At 50.2% G+C, this 20,579-nt stretch overlaps 1 protein-coding gene across 3 annotated transcripts in view; it reads right to left on the bottom strand.

The window, feature by feature from the left end:
• Nucleotides 1-18,576, bottom strand: part of LOC143011587 (RNA binding protein fox-1 homolog 2-like) — a 40,418-nt gene extending 21,842 nt beyond the window's left edge. The window contains exons 1-2 of one of the 3 annotated variants that reach the window (XM_076164504.1): nucleotides 17,470-18,576; nucleotides 10,076-10,126 (exon numbers count right to left, since the gene is read on the bottom strand). In XM_076164504.1, coding sequence (XP_076020619.1) covers nucleotides 10,076-10,126; nucleotides 17,470-17,724 — 306 coding nt within the window. In that variant the 5' untranslated portion in view covers nucleotides 17,725-18,576. Of the gene's footprint in view, nucleotides 1-5,694; nucleotides 6,067-10,075; nucleotides 10,127-17,469 lie in introns of those variants that run through there. The other 2 variants (XM_076164503.1, XM_076164505.1) reach the window with 2 other exon arrangements.
• Nucleotides 18,577-20,579: the final 2,003 nt, after the last annotated feature.

The following is a 20,579-nucleotide window of genomic DNA, read 5'->3' as shown; positions in this document are numbered from 1 at the left end:
GTCACAGCCCTGCATCAGACTCAGCATGGGAGAAACGGCTTCTAAACTCAGCCTGACTCTTTTCTTTTGCAATTATTTTTAAATCTATCATATTCTTTTAAAGTCATGGACATTTCGTACCTGTATTTCGGAGCCTTATTTAATATTTTAGAATAGAAAATGGTGTTGTTTACATACATCAGCGTTTTTGCATCTACAACATAAATACTTAAAATGTCCCTTTGCCATTGAGAAAAAGCATGAGGAGGGAGTAAAGACTACACAAGTGACAAGCTGAGAGATTTAGAGGCGCAGTAGCATCTATGTCACTAGCATCCCAGCATCAGCATTAGCTCCCATCTTACTGAAGCATTGTTTGGGAGACGCAACTCGTTTTAAAATTCACCCTACAGAAAAAACACAGAGAATCCAGAAGTCTTTAGAACACAGCAGGGGCAGCAGACATCACCAGGGGCATAAACTCTGTCCTTCCAATACAAATAAAGATTTACAAAGAGATAATAGAACCTTGGTTTCCACTCTCTACACTCTATTGCCATTGAAGGCCTGATGTCTGTTCTGTGAAAGGCAGATAAACACCAGCACCATCACCCCTGTGTACATGCCAAGTATTCCAGTCAGAGTGGGAGAGGAAGAGGAAGATACAGGCCGGCCTATTTGATGAAGAACCGAAAAGGAACTCGGGGAGTTTCCTGGCTGCTAACAGAAAACCCCCTCAGCACAAAGATGGTAATACGTCTGCAATGTTTCTACTAAATAATGCAGGAGGAAAAACTCAAGCCCAAGTTGTTCTCCCCTCTGCGTTCATCCACAGGCACATCGCTTCTTTTCGTTGCAGCTTCCTCTGCAGCACCGCCGTGCTCACTGGAATCACCCAGGATTGGTTTGTTTCACCGTAACCTCACTCTGAACATTAACTGACATTTACACTTAAGTGGTCTCTATTATGCAGACTGGATTACGGGGCAGGAGGCAGAAGAAGAACGATCTCATAATCCTGCCGCAGCCAGAATTCATACAACCGCTGATGAGACGGCGAGGATCAATGTGAATCTATTGACGTTTCTACTGAATAATTTTCTCGCAGGCACAACAGAATGCATGATGCAATACTGCTCCCCTGGGCGCTCGCCGAGGAATCGCTCAGAAACGGTTGCTCGACTAATGAGTTCATGCAGCAGCAGCAGCAGAAGGGGGAGGGGGAGGAGGAGGAGGAGGGGGGAGGGGAGGAGGGGAGGAGGGGACGCTGGTCACCAATACATCATCATTTCAGAAGAATGAGTTAAAATTTCAAACCCAGCAGTAATTTGATCCCATTGACATCCTGCTGCAGAATAAGAGGATTGGAGTGTGCAGATGTACACACACACACACACACACACACACAGACACACACACATCCTCCTTACAATGCAGAAGTGTTGAGCTTCGGGGAGACGCTGTATACAATTCATCAACCCACTGCACCAACGCTCCGCATGCACGTCACTGAGCACGTGCACCTCTGTGTGTTTGGAGTGTATACCTGTATGTTTGTGTGTGTGTGTGTGTGTACGGTGTCATTCTGGTTTGTTTTCACACCTTAACCCAGTGCGTACAGCGTGGGGGCGGTGGTGGCGGTGACTGTTACAGCAGCGTTACGTTCATGCAGGGCTCTATCATGGTGGCCCACAGGCAGAGGACACTTAATCCTGAGGCAGAGTGGTGTTGTGTGTGTGTGTGTTGTTGTGTAGTGCATTAGGGCCCACCAATACTGCTGCCTCTGCACTTTGGGTCACCTCTTAGTGTGCAGCTGCAGGTAAGATGGTGTATTTTTGTGTTATTCAATATCCTGACAGAGGGGGGGAGGGGTAGTGTGTGTGTGTGTTTACATGCAAACAAAGAAACTAGCCCATTACTGACCAATCCTACGCAGTAACGCGTCTACAATCCTGACACGCAAACAGACCCTGAGGGAGGGAGAGACATAGGTGGGGGTCCTTTGCAAAATTCCTGCTCCGACTCTCTGGTTAACCAAGCACAGTTGTGTGAAGACAAAATGGGAGGTGGAACGCTAGGTTGTCTCAATTCTCTGTAATGCTCAATCACAGTATTCAGTGGGATACGTCTCTGCCGTGGCTCGATACCACTGAGTGAGGTGAAGAACACTCAGGGGCTTCACACCCAGAGGCTGAGCACCAAGCAGACAGTTAGAGTGATGAACCCTCACTCAAACTCTATAAATACATACAGACATAATGATGATCATAATAATAGAGAGCAGTAACTTCAGCGGTTCATTTTTACAAAAGGACAGGCTGATGGACCGGTGGTGTGACACCTTTAAAGTGGAGCTAACCCCCTCCGCCTGTCTGTCAGCGCCCGCCTAGGTGATACTACCAGTACCTGCTTTTGGTGTCGTCTCTTTGAAGCGGAATAATGGGCAGGGAGAGGGAGAGAGGGAGAGGGAGAGAGAGAGAGAGAGGTAGGGAGAGAGAGACAGAGAGACAGAGAGGGGGAGAGAGAGAGACAGAGAGAGAGACTCGTATTTCATTGAAGCTCAAAACCTTTATCAGTGTGTGTGTGTGTGTGTGTGTGTGTGTGTGTGTGTGTGTGTCAGTGTGTCAGTGTGTATTTACGCGACATTCCAGTCCTGCAGACAGACATGATATTGCAGTTATACATTTTTGATTGCAGACAGGATATGTATTCCTTTTTCAGATAGGATTACAGAAATAGAATTAAACACCAGTTTGGGAAACCAAAACTTTTAACAATAGAGCAATGGAGAAGTCCTTCAGGAAGGACATCAGGCCTACATCACTTAGCATGCTGCCTCTACAAGCTGGACAAAGGGAAATTGGCTTAAGGGGCAGAGGTGTCGGTCAATAAGGGCTTGTGTAGCATCGTTTCATGCATATTGGCTAACTGCAGTTTAATAGAAGCTAAGCTAAGCTGCACCTAGCCTCCATGCAGTCTGAGAACAGCCTGCATGATGACAACAAGTCAAGTGAAGTCACACGACTGAAACGGCCTTCTTGCCTTTAGTGGAAACGCTGTGATCATCAAGAGCTGCTGGTCAATCATCACTTCTATTGCTGCTTGACCTACTGGCTGCCTTTGACACAGTGAACCATCAGAGCCTCCTCTCCACTCTCTGAGCTCAGCCTCTCAGCTCGCTCCCTGCTGGCTCCACTCCCACCTCTCAAGGAGATCTTTAAGAGTGTCACGGAGAGAAGAGGTGTCTAAATAGGAACCCTTCTCTTTTCACTATTCACCATCACAACAGGACGCAATCATCGCCCCCCCCCTCCCGCCACGTGGCTTCATTCCCCCGCTGATGACACCTCGCTCTTCCTGTCATTAACATATCAAAGACCCGACCCCTTATCATTCCAGCTAATCCCTTCATACAACCACCAATCAGCATTCAGCTAGACTCATCACAAGTCCTTCTCACACAGTCTATGAGTCTGATGACTGATGGCCAACCAACCCTCATAGAACACATGGCTTCAGTCTCTTGGCCGAGCAGTTTCACCTGGCACAACATCAGGAACGTCGTCTACCCGTCCTCACCTGTACAGCTGGTACGCCGTCTCTTGTTATCCTGCACAGTTTACCGGAATGCACGCACATTCAAACCTCAGCAAATGATCCAGAACGTTGGCGCCCGTCTGGTCTTCAACCAGCCCAAAAGAGCACACATCACTACGCTGTTCATATCCCTTTATTGGCTCCCATTGGCTGCCTGCATCAAGGTCAAATCTTTGATGCTCGCCTACAAAGAAGCGTCCAATACGGCTCCCACTTATCTGAACTCCTTCATGCAGGTTTATGCTCAGGCACAGTCACGCCGCCCGGAGCCCCAGGTGATGGAATCTGATCTGCTGAGATCTTGAAACAACGGTTGAAGACCCAACTCTTTCATGAACACCTTCACACCTGATGACTGCCGGAACAATTGTCTAAAAACAAAAACAAATCTGTCCGTGTGTGTGTGCGTCTCCATGCGCTGGTGTCTCGGCCCACTGGATCCTTGCTTGTGTTGCATTCAAAGGTGAAGTTCATCAATTATCTTACTGTGTTTCGCCACGATACTCGTTTTTTAATTTAGCCGTTCATGGTTCATTATAGAAGTCCTACATGCCTCCAGACGTAAAGGTCTAACCTGTGAGGCCGCAGCCTTCTGCTTCAGTCAGCAGCACGTATAGATCTACGTGTCTCTGCAGCCGGATTGTTCAATAATCGTTTGCCTCAAGAATTCAGATGTGTGTGCATTTGTTGTGTTTTCTTGGCAGCAGTCTGAGTTTTTTGCTGTGTGCTCATTTAGAGTAACTTTGTGTTTTTAAGCTCAGAATGACACAGAGAGGCAGAGAAGGGGGGGAGCAAGTGTGTGTGTGTGTGTGTGTGTGTGTGTGTGTGTGTGTGTGTGTGTGTGTGTGTGTGTGTGTGTGTGTGTGTGTATGTGTGTGTGTACAGAAACAACAACTGTGCCTTGGCACCTGTCCCTTTCAATCCGGTGAGCGAGGAGCTCTGAACGGCACGGACAGCCAGAGCGATGATTCACTTGACTAAATCTCAGCCTCTGCCCTCTGTTGCCAGCGCATCACATGACAAGAGAGGCACACATGTGAGATGTAACATGACACTCTGTGCAGTCAGCATGGCGGAAGCATGGAGCACCTGCCATACATGCAGTCTTATACTCAGAGGCGCTCACACACACACACACACGTCAACACGCCTCACTTCAATGATGTGTCCGGCGCCGGCTACCGGGCGCCTGCACAGCGTTATTCCCAATCCCACCACAGTTCCTGGCAAAGACCCGCCCTGCGTAGCCTTCAAGCGCTAGGATTGGCCCGGCGCCCGTGTTTGAGAGTGTTGATTTTGAAAGCCACAAATCCTTTTCTGCCTTCATCCTAACTCAGGAACACGCGTCCTAACCTTAGCTTACTGAGGTTGGGGTTAGGGTTAGGCACGAAGGGCGGGTCTCACCCAACAAACTCAGTGGGATTTGGAATAGCGCGTGTGCACATACCTCCCACCACCACACACACACACACACACACACACACACACACACACACACACACTCAGTGGTCCCCTGAGGCCCTGAGGAACCAGTACCATGGAGCAGGACAAGCTAGAACACAGCCACAGCACAGCGCTCATCCTCCGGCTGTCTCACACTTACAGCAGCACAGACACGCCCACTGTATGGCACACAGCACACACACACACACACACACTCAGATCATAAAACCCTACACAAATCATCCGCCAGTGTCAAGTCACAGCCGTAGCAAACGTTTGAAATGTTTGTGTTGTTCCGTTATCCTGGCACCGACACGCCGTGACGTCTCCGTGTTGTCTCCAGGTCATAGTGCGACACACACACACACACACACACACAATGTATGTATTTACCAAGACTCCTTGACTCCTTGGCTTCGATGAGTTAAAGGCTAAATGAGCCGAGCTGTTCGACCCGATGCCCTGCCAACTATCTGACAAAGGCCTCACCTGGGCCAAGACGCAGCAAAGCAACACAAAAACACAACAACTACAATAAATCGAGCGCTGATGAGGATAATAATGATTCCCAACAACAACCGGAGAGAGATCCTGTAGCATTTCAACTTCCGACCTCGCAAATCTCAGCGTGTGCAGAGGGTCGCTCGCTCGCCTGCAGAAAGAGAGGGAACTTACCGGCAGCACTGCTGGGTAATACAGCCCCATCATTGTCTGATCTAGAGGAACAACTGCTGACCAGCTCTCCCCTTCCCCGCTTCTTCTTCTTCTTCTCCTCTCTCCGTACGCCCGTGTCTATGTTCCTCCTCCTCCTCCTCCTCCTCCTCCTCCTCCTCTGACTGCTCCTCTCCTGCGTCTGTGCTCTAGGACCATGAGCCGTCGATGCCTTCAGTCCACGTCTCGCACATGCATTCAAATTCTCCCTCGTTCACTCCCTCCTCTTCCTCCTCCTTCCCTTCACCGGTGTTCCGTCCTCCACTTCTCCACCATGCGAGCCTTGTCTGTCTGTCACTCTCTGCCTCCTCCTTTTGGTGTTTGTCTCCCTATCCCTGCTCCTCCTCCCCCTCGGGCCTTTCTGTCTTTCTCTCCCTGACAGACTGAGTCTCCTCTCCTCCTCTCTCTCTCTCTCTCTTCTCTTCGCTCTGCGTCTGTCACTCACACGCTGGCGTTACACGTCCTGCTGCTCCCACTGCTTCCTCATGTTCCCGCCCCTATTTCAAACTTTCCCTCCCTCCCAGCTTCAGTCCCTCCTATCTATCAAAGCATCCATCCTTCCATTTCGCCGTCTACAAGAATCCACGCATCCAATCCTAGTTTGAGCGGAATCAGAGAGCCGCCGCCGCCGCCACCACCGCCGCTGCCGTCGACGTCTCCTCAAAGCCCGGAACGGGGGAAGGAACAGGAAGGAGGAAGATGCCGTCTTCTCTCCACGCACTGGCTGCTTGAGAGTACAGAACACTAATGCGACCCCCACTGCATTGCAGCTCTTTTTGATGATTTATTTATTGCGTGGCAGCCTGTCAGCTCCAAAAAGCAGGCCGGTTGGTCGACGGCGAGGTAGCTAGCTGCGTGAAGGCTCCTGGATCATCTTCATCTCCTTGGTGCGAGCTGCCTTCATCGCAGGGGAAGACTCACAATGCTGCAGGAGTGCCACCCCTGACTCCACTATCTCAACCTCAACCTGAAAATGAATCTGTATTACGCTGCATTGCGCCTTTCTGTTCCTCTGGCTCAGGCTCAGTTCCCCCACTTCCCACCGCCGTACTGTTGGGGGTGTTTAATTGGCCGAGATGAGAGTGCAGTTCCTTGCACTGCATTTTCATATGGGAGGGACTGAACTCTGCGGAAAAAAGCCCTGATGCAAAGCTTTCAGACATCTGCTGAGTCTGGCTAGAAGTGGGTCTGGAGGGATAGAAGAGGAGGAGGAGGGGGGAGGGGGGAGGAGGGGGGGTACGATAAGTGATAGCAGGGGGTAGTGGGAAGAGGGGTAAATGAAGGGAGCTCTGCTGGAGGAAGAGGAGGGGAGGGGAGGGGGATGCCAGCGAGAGATAACGGGATAGAGATAAAAGGATAAAGGGAGGGATGAAGAGGAGAGCGAGGGATGACAGGATTAGGGTGTAAGTGAGGAGGATGAGAGGATGAATGCAGGATGATCTGAGGATTAAGCGCACCGGCTGAATGTGGCGATAAACACACACACACACACACACACACACACACACACACACACACACACGAGCGCTCAGAGGCAGAAACAACACGGTCACATAATGTACACACAGATGCGCTCGTGATGCTGCTGCACCTTGGCTGGCAGACAGACAGACATGGACGGGAACAAAGGGCCCCGTCCATCACACAGACACACACACACACACACTCATGAGCTCATTCAAACAAAGGCGTTCTCAGTCAAACACGAGTAAAGATAATTGAAGATAATCCATGACTGAGCCCTGGGCCGTAATCCAGGAGCAGTTTGTAGAGAGCTTGCGTTGTTCCTGTGTGAAGCTCACGGCTCCTCGTCAGATCGACGTGGAGCTCTGCTAAATAAGAACCGTCTGCAGATACATCAGATCCAGCGGAGCCTGGAATTCCCATCAGAAGCCAAGATTCAGCCAAGATTCCTGAGGTCAAGCCGGCCCGACGCACACACCTTCATGTTTCCACTCTGAGCCCGAGCCCGGGGAGAGCAGAGAGTTTGAGATCTGAGCCGGTGAGCTCCAACAATACAGGAGAGCTCTGCAGTCTAACACCAGCGTCTGTTTCATCATAATCAATCCACTAAATCAATGATCTCACTTCCATCAACCATCTAACATCCCAGAAGCTTCAGTCAGAGCTCCAACTCTGCCTGCCTTTCTCTTACTGTGAATGGAGTGAAGGTCTCAGCGCCGACCTTCCATCCTGCGGCCCTGGAGAGCTTCTTTCTTATAACTCCGTCTTGATGTACGAACAATACCTCAATACACACGACTCATAACTGCAGGCCAGGCACTGACGCACACACACACACACACTCTGGCTGGCTGGCTGAATGAATAACAGGTTTAGCTACACTGATAAAGGCGTGGGAATGAAATCACACTGCTGAGCCCGAGCGTGCAACCGAGCAATGATGTCCGAATCCACCGCCGCGTGACGTGAACACACACACTAACACACTCTCCGCCCCCCGCGTCGTGTGCACATGTGTGTTTTGCTCACCCTGATGATCTGTGTGTTCTTACAACAACAGTAGGCCGACATGTACAGCTCGCGGTTCAGAGTTGCATTTGTCACACACACACACACGTACGCACACTCACACACAGGGAGGGAGGGATGGGTGTGTGTATGTGTGTGTGTGTGTGGCGGCAGGCAGGCACCCAAATGAGTCTCTCTTCTATGTAACATTGCTCATATTGACACAGGCGGACCTCCAGGCAGTTCAAACACGCACACACAACCTAAGACAGGAACATTACCGAGGCAAACGTGCTGCGGCAGCCAGCGAGCCAACGCGGCTACCGGCGGCCCGGCTGGCTCATCTGCATACTCGCCGGCAGCTAGCGTGCCGGAGACTCCTAATGTGCGCTCACGGGCTGAATACGTGAAGTCATTTAGGGAGTCAATTCAGCCGTGTGCGATTGTGCGGAATTTGTAGACACAACAAGGGAGGATGAAAGGAAGTGAGGAACCAAGGAACCATGACTGAGATATACAGCAGGTCTTCACTAAGCGAGCCACTTCTGAACGACTCTGTGCCCCGCAGGCCATCTTAAATAACTTCACCTCCGCTCTCCTTCAGTGTCTCTCTCTCTCTCTCCTTCAGTGTCTCTCTCTCTCTCCCCGTCTCTTCCTGCGTCGCAACATTTCTTGTATTCAGGTGAGACAAACTTGAAGCGAAGGTCGGGAAACTAATATACCATGGATAAAAAATAAATAAATAAAGCTGATAAGGCCTCCATAATAAACCCACACCTCTGTGGATCTCTACGCGACTCTACGCTCAGCTGAATTCCCAGGAGAGCCGGCGCCAGGAGCCGAGCCGAATCAGGCGGGGGATCAGGCGGAGGAGAGGAGAGGAGAACCCACAACCAGGGGATGAGGCCTGGGAGAGTGTTTAATGTTGTGATGCGGGAGGCTGGGGGCGAAGAAGGAGAGCGTGCAGAGCAACACTCCCCTCCTGTGGCACTGCCAGAGAGCTGCACATCCCCGACACACACACACGCACGAGCACAGGCAAACACTGAGACAATGATGCAAGCACGCAGTTATTACACACACACACACACACACACACACACACACACACACACACACACACACACACACACACACACACACACACACACACACACACACACACACACACACACACACACACACACACACACACACACACACACACACACACACACACACACACACACACACACACACGACGTGCTACGCTGCTTGAAGGTAGATAACACAACAATCTGCTCGCCCGCCGTGGCGCCGCACACATGAGGCTCTCATTACTGGGAGCATTACGCGTGGAGAGACACTCGAGGACGGGGACGAGAGAACGAGAGAGAGAAATGGAGAGAGCGACACCAAAATGGAGAGCGTGAGAGGATTGGAATAGCGTCACGAAGCCCCCGAGGCGCCGATCTGCTAGGAGAGGAGGGCAGGGGGGGGGGAAGCATCATCTCTCTGCCGCTTTCTGAGGGTCAGGACTCAATCACCGCCGGCTCCTTTTCTAACGGACATGATTTGGCGGCAGGAGAGGAATAAGTGAGCCATTGCACAACGTGAGCCGGCAGAGTTTGACACTCCTGAAAGAATATGCCCTTAAGTTAAGAAGCTGGCTTGACAGCAGGTGATTACAGTTTCTCCTATACGCTAGAAAAATGCATTTTCCTCTCAGCACAAAACTCACAGCGGCGGCGGCGGCGCTCCGTGGCTCCGAGCCGCCCGTCTGCATACACACACGCCTCGCAAGTGACTCCAGCATTCTGTACCACATCACATTATAGTTTCTTTCTTTTCTTTTCTTCTGACAGAGGTATGAAAGCAGTCACTAATCTCTTACCTGACTGTGAGGTGGGTATCCATGGAAACCTGGGTTTAAAGGCTCATTGTTCTGCAAGAGACAAATGGGGGAGGAAGAGAGAGCGATGTCAGTGGCTGCACAGAATGATGGGATGCAGCAGGGGAGTCCAGAAACTTTCACATTCCGGGCGGAAACGCACTCTGGTTCGTTTTCAATATCTGCTAATGGCGTTACACACAAAGTCACAGCACGCTCCCCTGATCATGCTTCACGTTGAATAAACTTAACACTCGGGCTATTTTAACACCTTTAAAAAGGGACTGATGGGCGGTTGTGAGGTTGTTGTGTAAAGAAAAGGAGGCGAACAAGGGAGAAGCAGAGCCTGGACTGAAGGGAGTGAGGAGCTAACATGTGACGCAAAACCTTTCCCTTTAAGCCACCACTCAGAGCGACTGTTCCTAAAGCAAGAGAGCAAATGTCCCCGCCGCTCGCAGCACATTATCTCCCCCCCCCCCCCCGCCAGCAGAGGGTGAATCCCTCCCTCCCTCCTCCCCTCCCTCCCTCCCTCCTGCCCCAGAACCCAGTGATGTGGTTAATTGTTCCATAATTACTTAATTAGATTATTCCAGCCTCTCTCCCTCTCTTTCCTCCAAAACTATTATTTTGCCCTCTGCGTCAATTTACCCCGGCGAGAGGAGCCCTTTGTTTGGAGCCGGAGTTAGGTGGTGAGGAGGAGGAGGAGGAGGAGGAGAGAGAGGGCTCCAGAGGCAAAGGGGAGGAGGGCAGGAGAGAAGGGGAACAATGGAGAAAGTTAACCAGAGATGATATTTTGACGGCGGTAAGAGAGAAAGAGAAAGAGAGAGAGAGAGAGAGAGAGAAAGAGAGAGAGACGTTGAGCCTGCCGGCGCGCCTCGCCGAGAAAACATGACTCTCCTGCAGGAGAAGGGAGAGGGGGAGGGGAGGGAGAGGATGAGAGGAGGTGGAAGGAGGGAAAAGAGATGTGTGTGTGTGTCTGCGTGAGCGTGTGTGTATTCATTTTGGGGGATGGGGGAGAGGCTGTCATCTGCACAACTGCTGGCGTGTTTTCATTCCATCTAATCTGCGGGGCTGGAGAGCTGACAGAATGTTTCAGATTCATGCGCTGCCCCTCGGCCCGAACACACACACACACACACACACACACACACACACACACGCCTCCATTCAGCAGACGGGCCCGACTGATCGCGGGCCGCGCGGAAACCAGGAGGGCGGTGGCGCGGCTTCTGAAGAGTGTCAACAGAGTTAACCTCCTGGCCCTGACCCCCAGACGCCTGCCGCGCAAATCACTTCCTCATATCGTTCACGCGGCCAATCAAAGGCGAGCGCGAGCGTCGGAGAGCGCCGGTGTGTCGTCGAGCAGAAGCAGAAACGCAGCGCCGCTCTTCATAAGACGAGGAGAGGAGACTGTTGGACTCAAGAGTTGATACCAAAAGCAGATGTGGTCATGATGTATGGATGGATAAAGGGGGAGGGGGGAGGAGTGGCGAGACGGTGGAGGAGGGCGGGGGGAGGAGCGGGGGTGAGGTTACTAACGAGGAGACTATGAGGGAAAACGGGCACGACATAAAGAACGGGGAAAAAGTGAGGGGAGGGAAACATTTTCCTTCTGAAAACACAGCTTGCGTCTGACTTTTGAAGCGTGACTTTGTGTGCGTGTGTGTGTGTGTGTGTGTGTGTGTGTGTGTGTGTGTGTGTGTGTGTGTGTGTGTGTGTGTGTGTGTGTGTGTGTGTGTGTGTGTTGCTGTCCAGACTCGGGGCCCGTCCTCCCATTCCCCTTTCTCAAACAGCCTTCTCTTTGTCTCCCCCCTCGCCACTTCCTGTTTCATCTGGAACCGATTTCCCCCCTCGTGCCTCGTCCCCAGGGGGAACACTCTCCTTGGTTGCGGCGCGTTTACAGGAGAAAGGACGGGCTTATGCTGCTCGCCGCCGCCGCCGCAGATGGAAATGCAGCAGGCTAGGAGTTTAGAGCGCCGTCTCAGATCTGCACTGCCTTTGGCGATGTCAGAAGGAATGAGAAAACACGTCTTGTTTTTAAAAACAGATGAACGTTTGGAGTAAGAGGCGCTGAAGACATAGAAGGGAAAGTGTGTGGCGATGTTAAGAACCAGAGCTTTGATCGTATTAAGAGAATGAAAGTTAGGACAGTCTTCCTGCTGGACTCTACGCTGGCAACTGTAGGGAAGCTGGAATGCTGACGAAACCTAAACCTAAATTATCTCCAACCATCAAATTATAGAGTGAAACACTGATGGTTCTACAGGCGAGGGTGGAGAGAGAGAGAATAGAGAGAGAAGAGGAGAAAGAGGAGGAGGAGTTTAGACGAGGGGGGGAGGGGGGCAAAGTTTAGCAACATCTGGAATCAATCTGGACAGGGAAAGGGAGGGAGAGAAAGAAAGAGAGCGAGAGAGAGAGAGAGGGACTGGAGGAGGAATGTGGGAAATGGCCAAAAAAGAGGAGAGAATCATAAAACAGTAAAACAGTCTAGAAATGGAGACAATGAGTCATACGTGAAGAATGTCATGTGACTTATGTTGTCTTAAGGGGCGGGGGGGCTGAGGGTCTGAACTTGATACCCAGTCTACAGACTCTGACACGAAAGCACATATGTACGGCACTGCAGGCACAGAGATGACTTCACTTCACTACATCTATACCCACAATGTATACATATTTTATATACACACACGCATACGTGTGTGTGTGTGTGTGTATGTGTGTGTGTGTGTGTGTGTGTGTGTGTGTGTGTGTGTGTGTGTGTGTGTGTTGTTTTTACAATAAGCTCGTCCGGCCTGAGCGTCGGATTTCCAGACTGCTCTTTTGCAAAGTTTCCATTAAGTGTCTGGGCAGCCTTTGAAGGCGCCGACTCACTGGCTTGACTGTGGGGGCTTCAGGCTGCACACACACACACACACATAAACACACTCAGCCTCTGTCCCCCGCTCTGCCTCAGCTGAGGGTAAAAGTAAAGGGCGTCTCACTTGTTTATTTTTTCTCTCTCCAACTTGCTATTTTAGGAGGACAGAAGTTGAGGAGTTGCCGGAGCAGAGGGGGAGAAAAAGGAGCAGCAGCGGTGAGGGACGGCAAAATGACATGAGGTCAACAGATGGTGAGAGAGGAGGGAGATGGGGGGGACAGGGGGGGAGGGGCTACATGCATCCAGCAGTCCCTTATAGATCAGTCTGCGGGCCGACGCTGCCTGAGTTTGTGTCACGTTAGCACCAAAGGCAGTAAAAGTCCCGTCGCCTGAGAACATCAGGAGGTAAACAACAACAAGGACACGAAAGGAAAACGACTCCAAACCTCCGCCACAAAAACAAAACCTCCTGTGGGTTTTGAGGAGGTTGAGCGCTGCAGCTGTCGTGAGCGTGTGATGAGACGGCACAAATGGAGGCCGGAGAGCGACATCACCAGCTGCATGCCTACATCTGGGAACGCAAACCTTCTCAGCTCAAGACAACAAGACACCACTTTAGCTTTCCACATGCCAGCCTCGTCCACGTCGCCACGAGGAATAAGCTCCTCCCACAAACATCTACAGAGGACCAACAACTTCAGCAAAGCTCCAGACTCTAAGATGGGAGAAGGCAGACGCTCACGCAATTCATTAAGTCTTCAACTGGAGCTCAGCGTCAAGACGACTCTAACAAAACTACACACTGCATAGTTTTCAAATATTATGCAACCGCCTCACAAAACTGCTGTATTACATGGAGCTTGAATCACAGCGGGTCAAAGAGATCAACCATCAAATGCCGCTTTTATAAAAATCAAGGCCGGTTTCATAACCCACTCTTCTGATTCTGTAACGGCCGCAACAACAGCGAGGCAGCGCCGCCGTCACTGCTGAGGCTCTGCCACCGAGACTAGAACTCATCTCTGTGTGGGTGGAGGAGATGAGAGCATGTATGATAGTTCTGGGCCAGCCATGGGGGTCAGGAGGGGGGAGGGGGGTGTGTGTGACATGCTGAGCGTACAGGGAGTTAACATGAGTGTGTCACGTTAAGGAGCTGAGACCCACGTGAGAGGAGACGGACACAGACACGCTGCGTCAAGCTGCAGGGTTGCTTTGTTTTGGTTCTATCCCAATATTCCATTTCTTTCTCTACTCGGGTAATACTGTTGTTGGACTGGGGTTGAGCAACTCTGTCCTGGGGGGGGGGGGGGGGGGGGGGGGGCCTTATCACCGCCGGGTTCAAAAGTCAAGGGTGACTTCTCAGTGCAGCGGCTCAAAGTTCAACTGCAATCATTAAAAACAGAGGAGAGAGAGAGAGAGAGGACAGGACGTGACGTGAGAGCGGCGGGGAGGAGCGGGATCCTCTGCCACACACATTGACACACACACGCAAGCTGCACCGCCTCCTCCTCTGCTCCTCTCTGCTCCTCCTCTCCCTCTCTACACATGTTTACTCTTATTCTGTGAATAATTCAGACGCTGGACTGCTTAAGGATCTTTCCCTGCTTCGGTTACAGACGGAGCCTCGGCCGACGCCGTTTACGTTGAAAAGGACGGAGAGTTTAATCTGAAGCTTCTTACATATTGGATCCACTTCACTTATTTCTTTTAAGAGAATGAAATAATAAAGCTATCTTCACTGAGACTGAACACAGAGCCGACCGTCTGCAGCCGTACGTTCTCATTAGCAGAGCAAACTGTGGAAGATTAGAACTGTCTGTAGGTTTCTGGGCTGCAGAGAAAGTTTGAGTGTCCTTAAACAGAAACAAGCATCACTCCATGCTAACCAACACTGCTCCTGTGATTGACCATTCACAAACCAAAGCGCTTCTCCACTGGTAATGACATATCTCCACAATCTGTCCATTCACATCACCCCTCTACTTGTCTGCACCCCTCCCCTCCCTCCCTCCCTCCCTTCCCTCCCTCCCCTCCCACTCTGGCCTGTTAAAGCGATCAGCCTGGTTAATGCCCTCTCCTAAATGAGCTTTGATCTCATTAGTGCGAAACAAAGCCTCTTTACTGCCAACGATAGGACAAATCGCCTCTCCAAAAAAAAAAAAAAAACGCAGGGTAGAGACGGACAGACGGAGGGAAAAGAGAAAGAGAGAGAAAGAGAGAAGTGCACTCCCGCTGCATGGGAGTGGACGGCGCTGCGCTGCACTGCCCCCAGGGGGAATCAGAGGGGGAAAGAGAAGAGAGGTGAGAAACGAGGGGGGTGTCAAGAAAAATAAACAGAGGTAAATACGAGACAAGACAAATGTGGAGCTGGGAGAGAGGGGGGGAGAGGGTGGGAGGGAGAGAGAGAGAGAGAGATAATGAAAGATGGCAGGGAGAGATGGGACGGCAGAGATAGAGACTGGAGGGGGGGGGCGGGGCAGGAGGGGAGGGGGGGAGGTTTTCCTCACTGGCACATTGAAACACGCTGCGAACCAAGAGTCAATTAGCAATCTGGAAATATGCCTGGGGGGAGAGAGAGAGGGGAGGGGAGTCAGAGGACAGATAGAGGGGAGTGTGGGTGAGGGGGGGGGGACAGGGAGTGCAGTTTGCATGAGGATGAGGGGGGGGGGGGGGGGGGGAACAACAATGGAGAGCAGAGGTGATCCTCTGCACTCTCATTTATTATTACAGTCTTGATTTACAGTCGGCCTGGAAGGTCGGCGCTCTCCTGCCTCCGGCTCTCAGTGGGAACGCTGTGGTAACGTTGGGACGTCAGCTGAGCTCGGCCCCAGAGCGTCCCCACTCCCGTTCGCACACCCTGAGCCACAAGCCGGCGAGTCGTTTCCTTATTTACCTTCCTCATAAAGCTGGCTGCTCTAACCCAGTTCACTCATCTTCATTCAGAGCAGATCCTCTTCCTCACCCCACCACGTCTTCGCTGCCATCCATCACTTTCCTCTTATCCTCTATCGTGATGGATTCAGACTGAGGCCTCTTATTTCCCTTCTCTCCCTTTCCCCATCATCCCCACTTCTATCCATGCAACTAACCTTCCTCTCCATACTTCACCTTCCTCATATCTCCCCTCACCTGTCTCTCTCCCTCCATGCACACACCTCAAACTAATCCCCACCTCACCTTAAGACCGTCCGTAGTCTTTCTATGTTCATCCCTACTTCACTCTATCCCATGAATACACTCCCAGCGTGACACTCAGTACCCAACAATCAATAAAGCTGATGGACAGGGAGAATGCGACGCCGCACAGCTGCTCGTTGTCACATCATGTGCGCCGGCGGGCTGTAACCTTTCCCCCCGTCATCAACATCCATCCTCAGTGAAGCCGGGCGAGCATTGTGAGCCTGTTTGTCAATACAACGGGTCAACTGCACCGCCGATGGAAGAACTATATCAGTTACCCAGAATTCAATTATGGCTAGATGACCTGGAACTACGGCTGCCTGCCCTACAAAGACTGTTAGAGCCATTACAACCGAGTCAAACACCAGGCGTCAGCAACATTCTCCCCGTGTACCGTTTGGTTGTGAATACTTCAGAACGTGTGTGTGTGCGTGTGTGTTAAAATGATGTGTGTATACAGTATAAAGACACAGACTCAGAGCAAAAATAAGAGGAGTGAAGCCCGAGCCTGTACGGTGGCTTCTAAACTGTAAATCACACAGATTAGCCCAGCGGAGACAAAGCGGCAGTCGACGCTTCTGCCGTCTGAGCAGTCCAGTCGAGAAAGTGGGGGAGACCCGTATAAGGAGGGCCCCCCTGAGCCCCCTCTCTCTCCTTCACCCTACACCAAAAGGCTCTGTTCTTTGTCTTTCAGTGTGGTGACCCCTCCCCCAATCCATGTCTGTCTCTCTCCCCTCTTTTAACACCTAGCGACAATCAGGGGGGGTCATGGAGAGATAAATGGCACATGCAGCGTCAACCAGGACTTTAATACGGTGACTCACCGCAAATTAACATCTCAGTTCAGAGTAAATTCATCCACACAGGAAGGAAAATTACAGCCTGGTGAAGCCCTGGTTTACTTTCCATAGGACGGACGGGCGTGCAGACTGGATGTGTGCTGCTGTCTGTCATAGCAATGGAGCCTGGATCATATTACCTTTGTCTGCCTTGGTATGGTCAGGCTGCCTCCCTCAGCAGCTCCAGGACCTCACTCTGTCTCTAAGTGCTCAACATCTTCACTCATCGGCACACTTTTAATGTGATGAATCATTTGGAGGGGGTTTTAATCTAACTCAGGGGTTTTATGGATATGCTGCAATGAAGCATGATTCTGTTGTTGATGAGAGAGAGGCGCCTGTCACAACATTATCATTCCCTGATGCTCTGGAACAAAAGCTCCAGTAAGAGAGGAGGCAAGATGGGAGACTACAAGGAACAGCTGCACGCCACAAGAAAGCTCACATCATATATGCACACTTACACTTAGACAAAAGAGAGAATACATCCTACATGTGTTTACTAAAATTCTCCTTACCTGCCCGACGTCACCGATCACGCTCCCGGTTCCGTCTATCCTCGGTCGCTTGCATTCCGCCCCGGGTAGGTCGGGGAGAGCAGCGGCCGCCTGAGCGTCGGGCTCCGGGTCACCTCGCTTCATCCCCCGGACAGCTGCCGGTCCTCCGGTCGCGCTTCCGTGGGGTCCGGCTGTCGCCTCAATGTCTATTTCTCGCTCCATTATTCCCCGAGTAACGGGTAGCATTAGGGATGCAATGTCGGTCGACATTAGCATTGGACGGCAGAGTCACCTTTAGAAAGTCTCCTTCTCCCTTTGCCTTTCTCCTTTTTTTAATCTACACGAGCCTCGGAATTCACAATGAATCGCTTTTCCCAAAACAAAAAAAAACCCAAAACGCGTAGACGGACAATGCCGGAGTGCTCTTTAGCAATGCATCAATACACGCAGCTCCAAGTGTTTATTGTCTAACTTGGTGTTCGCTATTGGAAACAGGACATTGTGACCATGCCAGTCTTGTGCACAAAGCCCTTTTTCCTAAAGCAGGCCGGCGCTCAAGTGTAACGTAAAGAGCACACACACACACACTCTCTCATACACACACACACGTCCAAGTCCTTAATGTCTGACAAGCTAATTAGCTAGCTAACACGGGATAGCATTACATTCCGCTAGCTCTCGTTGTAAATGAGCATACTCGCTTCCAGTAATAGAAAATGTTGGAATTAGCAGCGGGGACTCCTCCTTCTGCGTGGCCGCTCGTCCCTTCTGCTCTCCCCGCTAAAAGGTGCTTCGCATTAAAACACCTCTCCGCTCTTCTTACCGGGCTTCCTTCTCGGTTTCAGCCCCGTCTTGGTCTCTCCAGCTCCGTTCTTCCTGCGCCGTGCTCCGCCGTTTGGATGTGTCCGTCTTGGCGTGCGGATCACTCGGCTGCTGTGCTGACGAACGCTACACACACGGCTTCCTCTGGTGTTTGAGTCCCAGTTTGGTGTGTGTGTGTGTGTGTGTGTGTCTGTAGCGGTTGGTTGTGGAGAGGAAGGAGCCCGCCGCTGAGCTGATCCACGGTCAGATTGGATCAAGGCGCGTATAAGGAGCGAGGTGAAGAGGAGCCGTCCCCAGGTCTGCTCTTCCTCCTCTCCCACCCAGCCCTCCTCCTCCTCCTCCTCCTCCTCGATGCCCCCTTTCTTATCTACACTCACTTATTTTCATGTTTCGCAGAATAAAGATAGCACAACACCGCTGCGTAGGACGCTTCTTACGTAAGAGAAACAGAAGGCATTAATTATTTATAATTATTTGGCTTGTCTGCACATATATACTCTTTAGTTGTATTGCAAGTTAAATAAAAACATTATAAAGACTTCAAAGTACGCTTAAAGTTACAACGAAAACATACTGCTGATTATAAACAGCTGTTAATCACACACCTACTGTGTGTCGTCTAAAGTCGTGTATCTGTTTATGTTGCACTAACCTCTCATAAAAAAAACTAGTGAAGATATCTGTATGAGTTATATCAACCAGATTGCCCCCAAAACTACCTTCTGTTAAATCAAACAAATGCCAGCCATAGGTTTGCAGAACACAGATTAATGACTTCATATACAGTAGCTTGCTTTCTCTAAAAAATGTCGAGTCATTCCCTTTACAGTGATATGAAATATGAAAAATAAATATGATCTGACTGCAGCACCACTCTAATAAATATATCACATTTATTAATCATAACAGATCCTTCAGTGTTTTGATCAAGAGAAGTCGAAGTATTAAGAGGTGAAGCATGGATTCATAAGATGTCTTCAAAATAACGTCATACCTTCATGTGTCAAATTATTGTTTTGCATGCATGTAAGTAAAATAGTTTGGGGGAATTTGATTATATTGTCACAGCAGAAGAGCCTCATTCTGTCCGGATCTAAAGTGGGATTACTGAAATAGTGAAATAGTGTTTCTACCCGCATTTGTAATGACGTGGCGCCCCCTAGCAGACTTTAAATCACATTGCCGCTACGCTTTCTATCAATATTTTTAATGACATTACGCCCTCTATTGGACTCTAAACAACATAGCATTTTAAATTAAAGAAACAACAATTACCCAAACACCCAGGTTAACATGGACAACTCTATCTCTCCTGATGGTACCTCACACAACAGTAATACTAATCAAATATTGCTGCTATTGTGAAAGGTTTATAATGACAACCTTGCATAGCTCACAAGACACACACACACACACACACACACACCAATTTGATGCCGCAGAACAGATGTTTGCTGTCACTTTACGCTGTCTGCCAAAATGTGTTTGTGTGTGTGTGTGTGTACGTGCAGGCTTACAAACAAACAAGACCAGAATGTTGCAGTTGTGCAATGTGTGTGCGTGTGTGTGTGTGTGTGTCTGTCTCCCTCTATGTAACTCTCTCTGTTTGCCTCTCGGGGCTTCTTTTGTCACACATTGTCTCGTTTTCACTCTGCTAACAAACCTCACCTCTAACAGCACCAGAATACATTTAGTTGTCTAATGTTAGTCCCTTTGAATGAATGAAGCGGTCTATTGTACCCAAATTGCATGCACATTTACATTCGCTTCCTATACAGAAAATAAATAAATAAATCAGCTGCCTCTCTGACGAGACACTGACATTTAACTTTATAATTTTAAACTGAAAGTCAAAGATTCTGCATTCCTTGGGTCTCTCAGCATCCATTCATTTTGGTCATGCCCATTAACACCAAACTACATAAACATTTAAACACATCTATTTATAGTTTGCTGATTAATATGATACATATACTGATGTGGCTGAATGGATTGGTTCTGGGGTCAGGAGTGGTGGTTCAGAGTTATAGGGCCACACAGGTCAGGTGACCTCAACAGACAGCTCAAACTCGGGAACGAGCGAGGAGCAACATTTCAAGGGGATGACCTGGACAACAAGAATTAGGCAGGATCTGTGTTGCAGATGGCCCAAGCTCCAGAAACCAAGCTGCTCAGAAAAAGCAAGAGTTTTCAGTAGAGGCCAAACTCGAGTCCAACTCGGTAGTTTTTGGAATCATGGGAGATCTTCCTCAGATAACATATTTTAAGACTGCTATGACCACTGTAGAAACTGATGGTAAGGCAACTGC

This window comes from Genypterus blacodes, unplaced genomic scaffold, assembly GCF_046128005.1.
Source record: "Genypterus blacodes isolate CSIRO-AG114 ecotype Tasmania unplaced genomic scaffold, CSIRO-AGI_Gbla_v1 ptg000137l_1, whole genome shotgun sequence".
Taxonomy (NCBI): Eukaryota; Metazoa; Chordata; class Actinopteri; order Ophidiiformes; family Ophidiidae; genus Genypterus; species Genypterus blacodes.
The sequence above is the reverse complement of the archived record's forward strand: the minus strand, read 5'-3'. Positions and strand labels throughout refer to the sequence as shown.